Source organism: Spermophilus citellus (assembly GCF_964194105.1).
Source record: "Spermophilus citellus genome assembly, chromosome: 3".
In the NCBI taxonomy this organism is placed as follows: Eukaryota; Metazoa; Chordata; class Mammalia; order Rodentia; family Sciuridae; genus Spermophilus; species Spermophilus citellus.
Genome location: NC_138184.1, coordinates 129,464,106 through 129,476,469, shown reverse-complemented (window position 1 = coordinate 129,476,469; position 12,364 = coordinate 129,464,106). Strand labels below are relative to the sequence as shown.

At 37.3% G+C, this 12,364-nt stretch overlaps 1 protein-coding gene across 1 annotated transcript in view; it reads left to right on the top strand.

The window, feature by feature from the left end:
- The window catches only part of HECW1 (HECT, C2 and WW domain containing E3 ubiquitin protein ligase 1), a 344,889-nt gene that overhangs the window by 264,936 nt on the left and 67,589 nt on the right, over nt 1-12,364 (top strand). Inside the window, exons 17-18 of the mRNA XM_081288274.1 lie at nt 9,871-9,976; nt 10,879-10,975. Of these exons, the coding sequence (XP_081144400.1) occupies nt 9,871-9,976; nt 10,879-10,975 (203 nt within the window). The remainder of the gene's footprint in view (nt 1-9,870; nt 9,977-10,878; nt 10,976-12,364) is intronic.

Here is a 12,364-nt window from a genome sequence, read left to right as displayed (position 1 = left end):
AAGCAACTCACATGATGATAAGGAAGTAAAGAAAGAGAGAGACTCTAATCTCCAGATACAAAATATATACCTCAAAGCCACTTCCCCCAGTGCTCACTTCCTCCAGCCACACTCTAGACACCTTCAGTTCCACTCAGTTAATCCCTATCAGGGGATTAATTCACTGATTGGGTTAAGACTCTCACAACCTAATCATCTCTCCTCTAAACCTTCTTGCATTGTCTCACATTTGAGCTTTTGGGGAGACTTCAGATCCAAACCATAAGAGAAACCAGAAAACAAAGACCCAGTCTCTAAGGAAGCAAATATCTGGTTGCTTCTACTGGAAAAGTGTAGGGAATGAGGAGATAGTAAGGACTATTGTATAAATACAGAGGAGGGATGCAATGGAAGATATTGACTGTGTTTGTTATAATGTGGTTTTGCTCAACAAATATTGATTTAGTATATGGCTTGCTATGAGCATTGTGGAATATAAAGAAGTATGAGAGAATCACTCCCCTGGAAAAGTTTTATTCTATTTTTGAAGTCAGGCCAAAACTTCACAGAGAATTAAGTAATGGGAGAATCAGAATATGAGTGAGTGCCAAGAGATGTTGGAACAAGTATCAAAGAAGTTCAAAAAAGGCGAAAGATAGGTATCTTTTAAAATAAGTACCTGACCTAAAATTTGGAAATTGGTAAAAATCTAGTTAGGTACAAAGGAGGAAGAAGGGCAACCTCACAGAGCATAGCCTAAGGCTCAGAGTTAGAACTGAGAAAAAACAGTCAGGAGACAGAGAACAGTTCAGTGTAACCAAAATAGCAAATTTCTACTGGTTAAGTCTTGGTTTTTGGAAAGCTTTGAATGTCCCATTGAAGAGTTGGGATTTTTTTAAAGAGTGCATTGAATTAATTCAAGGAAATTAATGTGATTATTTTTGTATAAAAATAGACTTTAGAGATCATTTCACTATTGTTTCTCAACAGAGAAAGAATATTGGCATTGTGGGGCAGGACAATTCTTTGATGTGTAGAATTGTCCTATAAGCTTTCCATACCTTGCAGCTTAGCACCCATCCATGAAATGTCAGGAGTGCCCCTCCCCACCCATCATTATGACAGTGAAAACAAGACCAGAAAAAAAAAACCAAAGCAAAACAAAAAGCCCTATGTTAGTCAGGATTCCTCAAAGAAACGGAATTGATAAAAGAGATGGATGGGTGGATGGATGAAATGACAGAGGAAATGAGAAGTGACTTATTATATTAATTGGTTAATACTATTATGAACTGAGTAGTCCCATTAAATGCTAAATAAACAATGGGAAACCAAGAAAACTAGAAGCATACCTCAGTTCAAATCTAAAGGCTAAACATCTTTTGAATTATTCTTTAACTCACCTGGAAATTTTCCAGGCAAATTCCAGAATATAATTATCAGGGATATAGGACTTATGCATAAAAAGATCATTATTTACCACTTTCACTTGCACTTTAATGCAGTGACATATCTGCCTGCAATTGTATTAAAGAACCAACAGCTGGACGCAGTGATGCTCGCCTGTAATCCCAGAGGTTCAGGAGGCTGAGACAGGAGGAGTACAAGTTCAAGGCCAGCCTCAGAAATTTAGCAAGGTTTTAAGCAACTTAGCAAGACCCAGTCTCAAAATAAAAAGGGCTAGGGATGTGACTCAGAGGGTAAATGCCCCTGGTAGAGGTTGGGAGAAGCTCTCCTAATAACTTCCAAATGGAATTGGACATAGATAAATGCAAAGAGTATAAAGAGCTATGAATATCAGGTCTCATCTCGCCATAGGTAAAGAAATCACTGAAGGTTAACAAATTTGTCTTGTTTTTACTATAATTAGTAATATCAATTAACATTAATAAGGAAGGATAAGCAGAACACATCATTTTCACTTCTTTTACTACCTTATCTTGGTTGGGTTAGAAAATCACTAGTTAGAAAATTTCTGGAAGCTATACACAGAAAAACTCAACAAAGATTGCTTAAGGAAAATTCAAGGGTCTGGAAGGAGGGAGAAACATTTCACTGCAAAACAGAAATCATCTTTAGTTATTCTTTGCCATGAGTTTCTTGGACATCAAAAGTCATTTCACTGGCTCAGCTGATATGCAGATGTCATTCAAGGTGCCTGCCTGTAGGGAAAATAATTTCTACATTACTTTCTAAAATTAGTAAATGCTCTCTTAATCCTTTATAATCTACACTTAATTATAAGTTTTCTTGGAAATTTATAAAATTCATACACCTTTGAATATAAACTTTCTTAATTATAAACAATATGTACTGGATACAGAAAACTTTAAAGAACTTGGAAGAACGTTTAAAAAATGAGCATAATTCCCCATCTGGAAGCACTCCTTGGTTGCACATAGAAGGAAAAACTTTGATCATATTGTCTACGGTTCTGAATCCTACTTTACCTTTACAGTATACCTTATAGATAATTTCCGTGTCATTAAAATTATTCCATGAATTCTACTATGGTTCTACTATCATTTAACTCAAAATTTTGTACATTATGTTTGTTGTCACTTTTGACATTATAGAAATACTGAACAACTCAAACGTAGATCTCTCTTTTGTTTTCTTAATTCTGAAAACTTTGTTAACAAACAAAAAAAAAAAACTAAAGATGGTGTTCATTCATTATTTTGGCCTTTCCTCTCAACTGGTTGATTTTTTTTTTAAATTTAGGTCTCCAGTGTTCTCAGAGGAGCATTAACTGATTGTTAACCCAATCAGTCTAAATTCTGTAATTTTTAATCATGACTTTTAAAAAATACCAATATACACTTGCAAATTGCAATGCTGAAGAGAAGCTTGTGTACTAGCCACTGAAAACTATTTTCTTAGGATATATATTCTGTTTTGCCTGGGGAGTTCAATGTTTGCAATTTTCACATTTACAACTATAATTAAAGCTGTCAACATCAAAAGAAAAAGAAATACTAAAAGTAAGCCCCAACTACACCGAGTTTTCATTAGTCATAGAATGATCAATCATAATGTGTCTGGGGAAAGGCAGATCACCAGGGCACCTGGGGCCCTTCTCTCCTGCGCTGCTTCCTCCTCCTCCTCCTCTTCTTTCTTCTTCTCCTCTCTTTCTCTCAATCTCTCTCTCTCTCTCTCTCTCTCTCTCTCTCTCTCTCTCTCTCTCTCTCTTCTCTCTCTCTCTCTCTTTCTGTCACACACACATACACACACACACACATTTTTTCTGTCTCACACACACACACATTTTTTCACATTTTTAATTGGTGCTTTATAGTTGTATATAATGATAGAATTGCTATAACATATTTGTACATGCATGCAATATGTTGGCTAATATAACTTAGCCAATATCACTCCCCAGCACTTATCCCCTCCTTCTGCACCTCCCACCTCCTGATTCCTTTCCCCTACTGATTTCCCTTTGTTTTCATGAGATCCCCACCCTCCCTCCAACTTCCTTTTACTTTTCCCTCTCTAGCTTCCATATATGAGAGAAGAAACACAACACTTGACCTTCTGAGTATATCTTATTTTGCTTAACATAATGGTCTCTGGTTCCATCCATTTCCTTAAAATGACATAATTTCATTTTCAAGGCTGAATAAAACATCATTGTGTATATATTCCACATTTTCTTTATCCATTCACCCATTGATGGACATCTAGGCTGGTTCCATAGTTTGGCTACTGTGAAATGTGCTGCTATAAACCTGGGTATGTATGTATCTTTAATATTTTTAGGATAAATACTGAGGAGTAATATAGCTGGGTCATATGGTGGTTTCATGCCTGGTCTTTTTAGAAACCTCCATATTGATTTCCATAGTGATTGTACTAATTTACAATCCCACCAACAATGTAAAAGTGTTCCTTTCTCTCCACATCCTCTCCAGCATTTAATATGATTTGTATGTTTGATGACTGCCACTCTGACGGTGTAAAATGAAATCTCAGTGTAGTTTATTTTTTTAAGTGTAGTTTTTATTAGCATTTCCCAAATTACTAATGATGTTGAATATTTTTTATATATTTGTTGGCCACTTATATTTCTTCTTTTGAGAAGGTCTGTGTAATTCACTTGCCCATTTTTAATTGGGTTATTCATTTTTGGGTGTAAGGTTTTTTATTTCTTTATATAGATATTAAATATCTAGATATTAAAGAGTAGAAAGCAAAGATTTTCCTCCAATTTTATGAGTTCTATCTTCACATTTCTAATTGTTACCTTTTCTATGCAGAAGCTTTTTAATTTGGTGCTGTCTCATTTATTAACTCTTAGCATTATTTCCTGAGCTTTAGGGGTCCTATTAAGAAAGTCGTTGCCTGTGCCTGTAAGCTGGAGTATTTTTTTTTTTTTTTGGTTTTTTGGCTGTTTCTTGCCACTTTTTTTTAATTGATTATTTAAAGCATTACATAGCTCATGATATATCATCTTTCATACATTTGACTCAAATTGTGTTTCTAAGCTGGAGTATTGACTCTAGATTTTCTTCTGGAAATTGCAAAACTTTTCTGGTCTAATTCCTACATCTTCGATCCATTTTGAGTTGATTTTTGTGCAGGGTGAGAGATAACGGTCTAGTTTTATTCCTCCACACATGGATAACCCATTTTCCCAGCACCATTTGTTTAAAAGACTGGCTTTTCTCCAATGTAGGATTTTGGTACCTTTGTGAAGGATCAGATGACTATAGATGTGTGAGTTTGTCTCTGTTTTCTATTCTATACCATTGGTCTATATGTCTATTTTTATGCCAGTACCATGCAGTTTTTGCTATGGTAGCTCTGTAGTATAATTTGAAATAATCAGGTATTATGATGCCTTCAGCATTGCTTTTTTGGCTTGAAATTGTTTTGTCCAAAAACAATTTCTGCATCTTTTGTTCTTCCAAATGAATTTTAGGACCGCTTTTTCTAGTTCTGTGAAGAATGTCTTTGCTATATTTTTATCATTTAAGGTTATCTTTTTAATTTTATTATTAATTTGTTCTAATTAGTCATATATGACAGTAAAATGCATTTTGACATATTGATCATTGTTATTTTGATGGGGATTGTATTGAATCTGTATATTGCTCTTGGTTGAATCACCATTTTAACAATACTAATTCAACCTATCCATAAATATGGGAGGTCTTTTCATCTACTTGTGTCTTTTTCAGTGTTCTCTAGTTTTCATTGTAAAGGTCTTTCACCTACTTGGTTAAATTTATTCCTAGGTTTGTTTGTTTATTGGCTGAGGCTATTGTGAATAGAATTGTTTCCCTGATTTCTTTCTCAGAAGATTCATTGTTGGTATATAGGAAAACTATTGATTTTTGTATGTTGATTTTTAGAATTTGCTACTTAGCCAAATTGGTTTATTAGCTCTAGAAGTTTTTTGGTGCATTTTTTTTTAAACTTCTAGGTAAAAGATCTTATCGGCACTGATAATTGACTTCTTCCTTTCCTATTTTTATTCCTTTTATTTACTTCTCTTTCCTAATTGCTATGGCTAGAATTTCTTGCACTATATTAAATAAGAGTGATGAGAGTGGGCATCTGTTATGGTTTGGAAGTGAAGTGTCCCCCAAAAGCTCACATGTGAGACAAGGCAAGAAAGTTTGGAAAAGAAATTTTTAGTTGTGAAAGTCTTAACTCAATTAGTGAATTAATGGGATTAACTGATTGGTAACTGTAGGAGGGAGGGATTGGAGGTTTGGCTTTGGGGTATACATTTATATCTGGAATTGATTTGTTCTTTTTTAAGGGCTTTGAAATGCATCATTAGGTTGTTGGAATCTTTCTGATTTTGTTATGTAGGCATCCATAACTATAAACTTTCCTCTTGGAACTGCCTCCATTGCTCCCAGGGGCTCTGGTATGTTATCACTATTCTCATTTGAGTCTCATTTTTTTTTTAAAGAGAGAGACAGAGAAGAGCTAGAGAGAGAGTTTTTTTAATATTTATTTTTTAGTTTTTGGTGGACACAACATCTTTATTTCATTTTTATGTGGTGCTGAGGATAGAACCCAGTGCCCTGTGCATGCCAGGTGAGCGCGTTACCACTTGAGCCACATCCCCAACCCGAGTCTCAATTTCTTTATTTATTTCTCCCTTGATTTCTTCTATCATCCATTCATCATAATCTTCATGTGTTTATATAGTTTTGTAGGATTTTGTCATGTTGATTTCTAATTTCATTCCTTTATTATCTGATAAGATGCAAGGAATTATATCAGTTTTTATATATATGTGTTCTCTAAGAGTTGGTTTGTGACCTAAAATATGGTTATTTTGGAGAATGTTCCATGAGTCACTGAGAAGTGTATTGAACTATTGCTAGATGAAATAGTCTATAGATTGTGACGTTCTCTCTCAAAAGCTTGTGTACCTCCACATTGGTTTATCTTGGTGCCCATATGGCCTCATTCTTGGCTTTTCTGTGCTCATTTCCTGCAACTTTCCTCATAGACATTTCTCAGCACTGGCATTTCTTAATCCTGGTGGGTGGGGGGTCTCCACTGCAGCTTCAGCTTCCTCCTCACATCTCCAAGTATCATCCTTTCAGAGGCAGCCCACAGGGACTCTGAACCTGCTGCACTTTGCCTGGCCTCCCAGGCCTTCCTTTGAAATCTTAGTGGAAGCCTCCATGACCCCTTAACTCCAGCATCCTACATTCCTACAGAACCAGCACTCCATAGTTGCTCTGCCACTATCTTGAGCAGCAGCCAAGTCTCTAAGCTTCTGGATGACAGAGCATAGTAAAACAACTTCCTAGGACCCCCTGGGCAAGCAGGGTGCCCCACTGGTCTCTACTCAAAATAATTTTTTCTTTTACACTGTTGAGGCTAAGATGGGTATGTCTTAACAATTCTTGAGATGCCCTCAAGTCATCTTTCCTATTGTTTTGGGTAAAGTAGTTAGCTCCTTTAGTGGTTATAAGTTTTTTAACAACCACACCTTCCATAGCACCAGTTTTACTCACAATTTTCTGGTCAAACAGCAATTAAATCTTTCTGCTTTGCTTTTCTGCTCCTGATGATCACAATAAACTTGGCTAAAAACTGCCTGCAATATACATGACACTGCCTGAACACTTTACTGCCTAGAAATTTCTTCTGCCAGATTAAGAAGTTCATCACCTTCAGACTCATAGGCTCCGCAAAAGACTAGGCATGGAACCACCATATGACCCAGCTAGACCACTCCTCAGTATTTACCCTGAACAATGAAAGTCATTCAATTATAATGATACATGCATATCCATGTTTATAGCAGCACAATTCATAATCGCCAAACTATGGAACCACCCTAGGTGTCCATCAATGGATGAATAGATAAAGAAAATGTGATATATATAAAGAATGGAGTTTTATTCAGCCATTAAAAAATGAAATCATGTTATTTTAAGGAAAATAGATGGAAGTAGAGACCATCATGTTAAGCAAAATAAGTCCAAGTTAGAAGGTTAAGGGTCGCATGTTGTCTCTCACAGGTGAAGGCTAGAGAGGAAAAAGGAAAACAAAGGTCGGGGTAGATCTCCTAAAACTCAAAGGGAGATCAGTAAAGGACCCTAGGGGTGGGAGGCAGAAAGGGAGAAGGGGAAATGCTGGGGAGTGATATTGGGCCAATTATATTGTTATATTGTGTGCATGTACAAATATGTAACAATAAATCCCATCATTCTGTACAACTATAAAGCACCAATAAAAAAATGAGGAAAGCAAAAAACTTAATTCAGCCTCACAGAAAGTCTCAGGACCTAGAGAAAATGCAGATAACTTCTTAACCTGAACATAACATGAAGGGCCTCTGGTCCAATTTCTTATAGTGTCCTTCTTTTCCTCTGAACCTCATGAGCCCAGTTTTTACTGTCCACATTCCCATCAAAATTCTGGTCTTCTGAGCTCTCACTGAAACTTCCCATTAAGGTCCACCTACAATATTCTAAAGCTTTTCCCGTTTGCATTGTTAAACTTTCCAAAATTCCTCCCACAAATTCCAAAAAGTTCCAATAGCTTCTGAACCACAAGGTCATGTTAGTCACAGTAACAACCCCACTTCTTGGTACCATTTTCTATTTTAGTCAGCTTTTCACTGCTGTAACCAAAAGACCTTACAAGAACAATTAGAGGAGAAAACATTACTTTTGGAGCTCACGTTTCAGAGGTCTAAGTTCACAGATGGCCGAATCCATTCTCTGGGGCCCAAGATGAAGCAGAACATTATGAAAGAAGAGTGTGGCAAATGAAAGCAGATGGAAACATTGTACCCAAAAGCAGAGACTGATCAACAAGAGCAAAATATATACCACAAGGGCATGCCCCTAATGACCCACCTCCTCCAGCCACACCCTACCTGCCTATGGGTACCACCCAGTTAATCCCTATTAGGGGATTAATACATTGATTAGGTTAAGGCTCTCATAACCCAATCATTTCACTTCTAAACTTTCTTTCATTATTTCACCCATGAGCTTTTGAGAGACACCTCATTTCTAAAACATAACAGATATAGAAGGTGGGTTATAAGGAAGGAAGAGAAAAGATAGAAAAAATAATTAAAGGAAGAGAGAGAAAAAATAAGAAAATTTGTTAGGGGGGAGAAAAAAAGAAAGAAAGAAAGAAAGAAAAATAAACAAACCAAAAACCTTTACCTTCAAAAGACAAGGCAAGGAAAAATAATCACATTTTTTTAAATGCTAAAAATGAGGCAGGGGAAGAAACAAATATGTATACATATATATGCCCATGAACCAATTAGTGCAGCAAGAACACATACACACAAACACAATGGAAAATAGATTCCTAATGAAAAATGAAGAATTGTCTCCATGGAGAGGTCAAAAGAGTTGACAAGAATACATGGTGACTGCCTATGCCCAACTGTCCTTCTTTCCATTTCTTCTTGGGCTAATCTACTGAGAGACAGAGAAAGAGAGCATAAAGACTGGGAGTTATTAACCCCTTCCTCTTTCAAGGTGCCAAATAGTGGCCTAAGACTGAAGCTGGTTGAAATAGCTCTCAGCTTCCTTTCCCACCTATATAAAGTAGGATAAAATGGTGGTGGGGGGGTACTGTAGTGGAGTTTTGTCTACACAGACCACCAGATCAATGCACTCCTGGGGTGGAGGGGAGTTTTAGCAGGTGGGGCTTAGGAATAATCAGGCCTCAGGGGCTTTGTTTGGTGGTGTCTGCTCTGGGGAGATTAGATCAGAATTTGTGGTGATACAAGATACTGTATGAAGTGAAGCCAGTTCAGTGAATGAACTCACAGTAGGTGCTCAAGAAAGAATGCACTTTGAGTATAGTCAACACTGTTTTAAAGAGCGAGTCCTATATTGAAATCCAGTTCTCACCATGAGAAAGAAGGGTTATGAATCAGTCTTACTTATAATATGTATGTAGAATTTCTCTCTCTTTATCATATTTTTGATGAGAATGTTTCTTAGTCTATTCAGTATATTAATTTGATTAATATCCATGACAGTTGACACAATCACTTTCTTAAAAACATAATTCAGGCCTGGGGTTGTGACTCAGTGGTAGAGTACTTTCCTGGCATGTGTAAGGCACAGGGTTCTATCCTCAGCACCACATAAAAAGAAATAAATAAAATAAAGGGATTGTGTCCCTCTACAACTAAAAAATATTTTTTTAAAATTTTTAAATAAAAGAAAAAACATAATATAGCATATTAACTACTCAGTCATTTTTAGAAACTTGCTTATTTTACCATCACCTGGAAGATAGTAACCTTAATATTATTTTTTTAACTTAGGTGATGTCAGGATCTTTTACCCCTCGTGTTTAAAAATCAGTATCAAAAGATCATCTGAAAACGATGACAGATTTTTCAATCTTACACTTTTATTTTAAAATTAGGCCTCAGAAGTCTCTAGAAACAGAGGAGCCTCCTTACTGGCCAGGCCAGGACACAGCCTAGTAGCTGCTATTCGAAGCCAACACCAACATGAAGCATTGCCACTGGGTATGTATAATGCTTCTTTCAACCCCTGGCTACCCAATACTTAGCCTTTTTTGTTGTTGTTGTTGCTGTTGCTGTTGTTGTTATCGTGAATCCTTCAATATCCAAGATTTTGTATTTTCTTTCTGCTCTTTTATGACACTCCCCCACCTTTCACTCCCATTATTCCCTCTGCCCCTTTTCACTTTAGCCTTCTTTTTTCCCCTGCCTCTCTCTTCTCTACTCTCTTCCACACCCTCGCACCCCTTTTTTCTTTATTCCATTCAATTGTTTATCAACTCTGTCCAGAAAAACATAGTTTAATTGAGGTGGTGGATTTTACTGTTGCTAGATGCAGCCTTTAATTTATAGCTCTCTTTCTGCGTATAAATGGGGAGAGTTTGCAGTCTTCATTAGCAACCTCACTACCTCTTTCCAAAACGTGTGCCCCTTGTATCAAAGGAAATGAGATGAGAGAGTCTAGATACTGAGTATTTCCATCTTTGTTACTGGGAAATCAACACATGGCCATGGGCTTAAGGATCTCTTTGAACGCTTAAAGAGTCTTTTGCCATAATATCTGTGGCAAAAGGACCAAGAAAAGATAGAAGGAAGAGAGAACTCCTCTCATGGGAGAGCTGTTTTATTCTCCCTCACCTGTTCAAGCAGAGATGAGTTAACACCCAGCAAAGAGCCTGACATATTATGGATGCTTAACTTAGATCTGGTTCACTTTGAGTTTGATCTTTAAAAAGTAATAATAATGCTATTATGTCATACTTTTAAAATGCAAGAGCTTACTCTTTTTTATGAGTACTTCAAATTCCTACACTAATCCTGGTATCCAGCAGGCATTTTCCTGTTATCGGAGAAATCATGCCTGGGCTGCAGACTCAACCACAACTGTGCTCTTTTGTCTGTTTCAGCATATAATGACAAGATCGTGGCATTTCTTCGCCAGCCAAACATTTTTGAAATGCTACAAGAGCGTCAGCCAAGCTTGGCAAGAAATCACATACTCAGGTAGGGCTCATCCCTCACCCCTAGAGCTCTAGGTATTTCTAGATTTTCTTTTTCTTTTTCAGATGGGAAAACACTTCCATGGAGAGAGAGAGGAGAAGAAACTTCTATTGCATTTTATTCTTGCATTTAAATTGTAACCTGAATCCTCAAAATGAAAGACCCAGTGTTCTGGAAAGTAGCAGTAGCCGACATAGTCATATTGTCAAGTTACCTATTTAGATGATGCTGAAGTGATTTCCATTGACTTAGAGACAAACACAGAAAGGAAACCAAATAGTTGTCATTGAAGACTACTCATATGAGGCACCATATAAATTATTTTTTATTTTAAAATTTGTTAGTAGTAAACAGAATTTTGAGTCACCATATACAAAAACCAACCAACAAACATAGTTGTCCTAACAACTTCAATCCTAGCATCCATTAGAGACATTTCTGAGCAGGTGTCTCTGAAATCAAATTACTTCATTTGGAAAGGACAGCCACCTGGACTAAAAAAGAGGAAGTAACTGAACATAATCTTGCTTTCTCACCCAGAAACTCAAAATCTCTCTTCTTCAGTTCACTGTTTAACATTTCAAAAACCTGACATGCATGGGGGTTAAGGGTGTGGCCCTTTGGGGTTTGAAATCTTACTCCAGCTCAGGGTCCCTAATAGAGACGTATTATTCAATCCTCTGTCCCCTGTCTCATCACTGGGACGAGGTCACAATGTGAGACTAGTTGGAAAGCTTCAGTGAGGATGCCCGTAAAGAATTAGAGAAGGGAAGTGGAGTAGAAACTCAGTTCATGACTGTCTCTAATTCTTCCTTTCCCATTTGGTGGCCTCTTGAATCTGGCTGGTACCTATAATACTATAATACTCTACTTTGAGTTCCTCAGTGAATCACTAACACCTTGGAATAACCATTTGAATCCTTGCCAACTCCTCCAGATGGCTCACTCACTACTCTTTCCCCTCACTGCCCCCTCATTAACACCTCTTTTCCCTGCAGTTTTGCTCTATAAATCAGAACTCCCATTCTCTCTGCTGCCCCTGACCTCAAACCCCCACCACCCCCACCCCCACCCCGACCTTCACCTGTGAATATTAACCTCTGTGCATTCTCTCTTCCAGTCCTTTTCTCTTCTCCCTGCCAGGGCCCAAGTTTGGGTCCTCATCATTTCTCCCCTCGACTTCACAAGGGCCTCTCATAAGATATCCCCTACCACCCCATGACAACTAGAGTTACCTTCTGATAGCACAGATCAAATCGTGTTCCCCCTGCCCTCCAAAAAAGCTCACAGAGCTCCCTGTGAATGAAATGAAGTCACAATTTCTAAGCACAGCATCCATGGTCTTCAAAGTCTGGCCCTCACCTAACTCTCCCTCTGCACTGTTTTATCCTC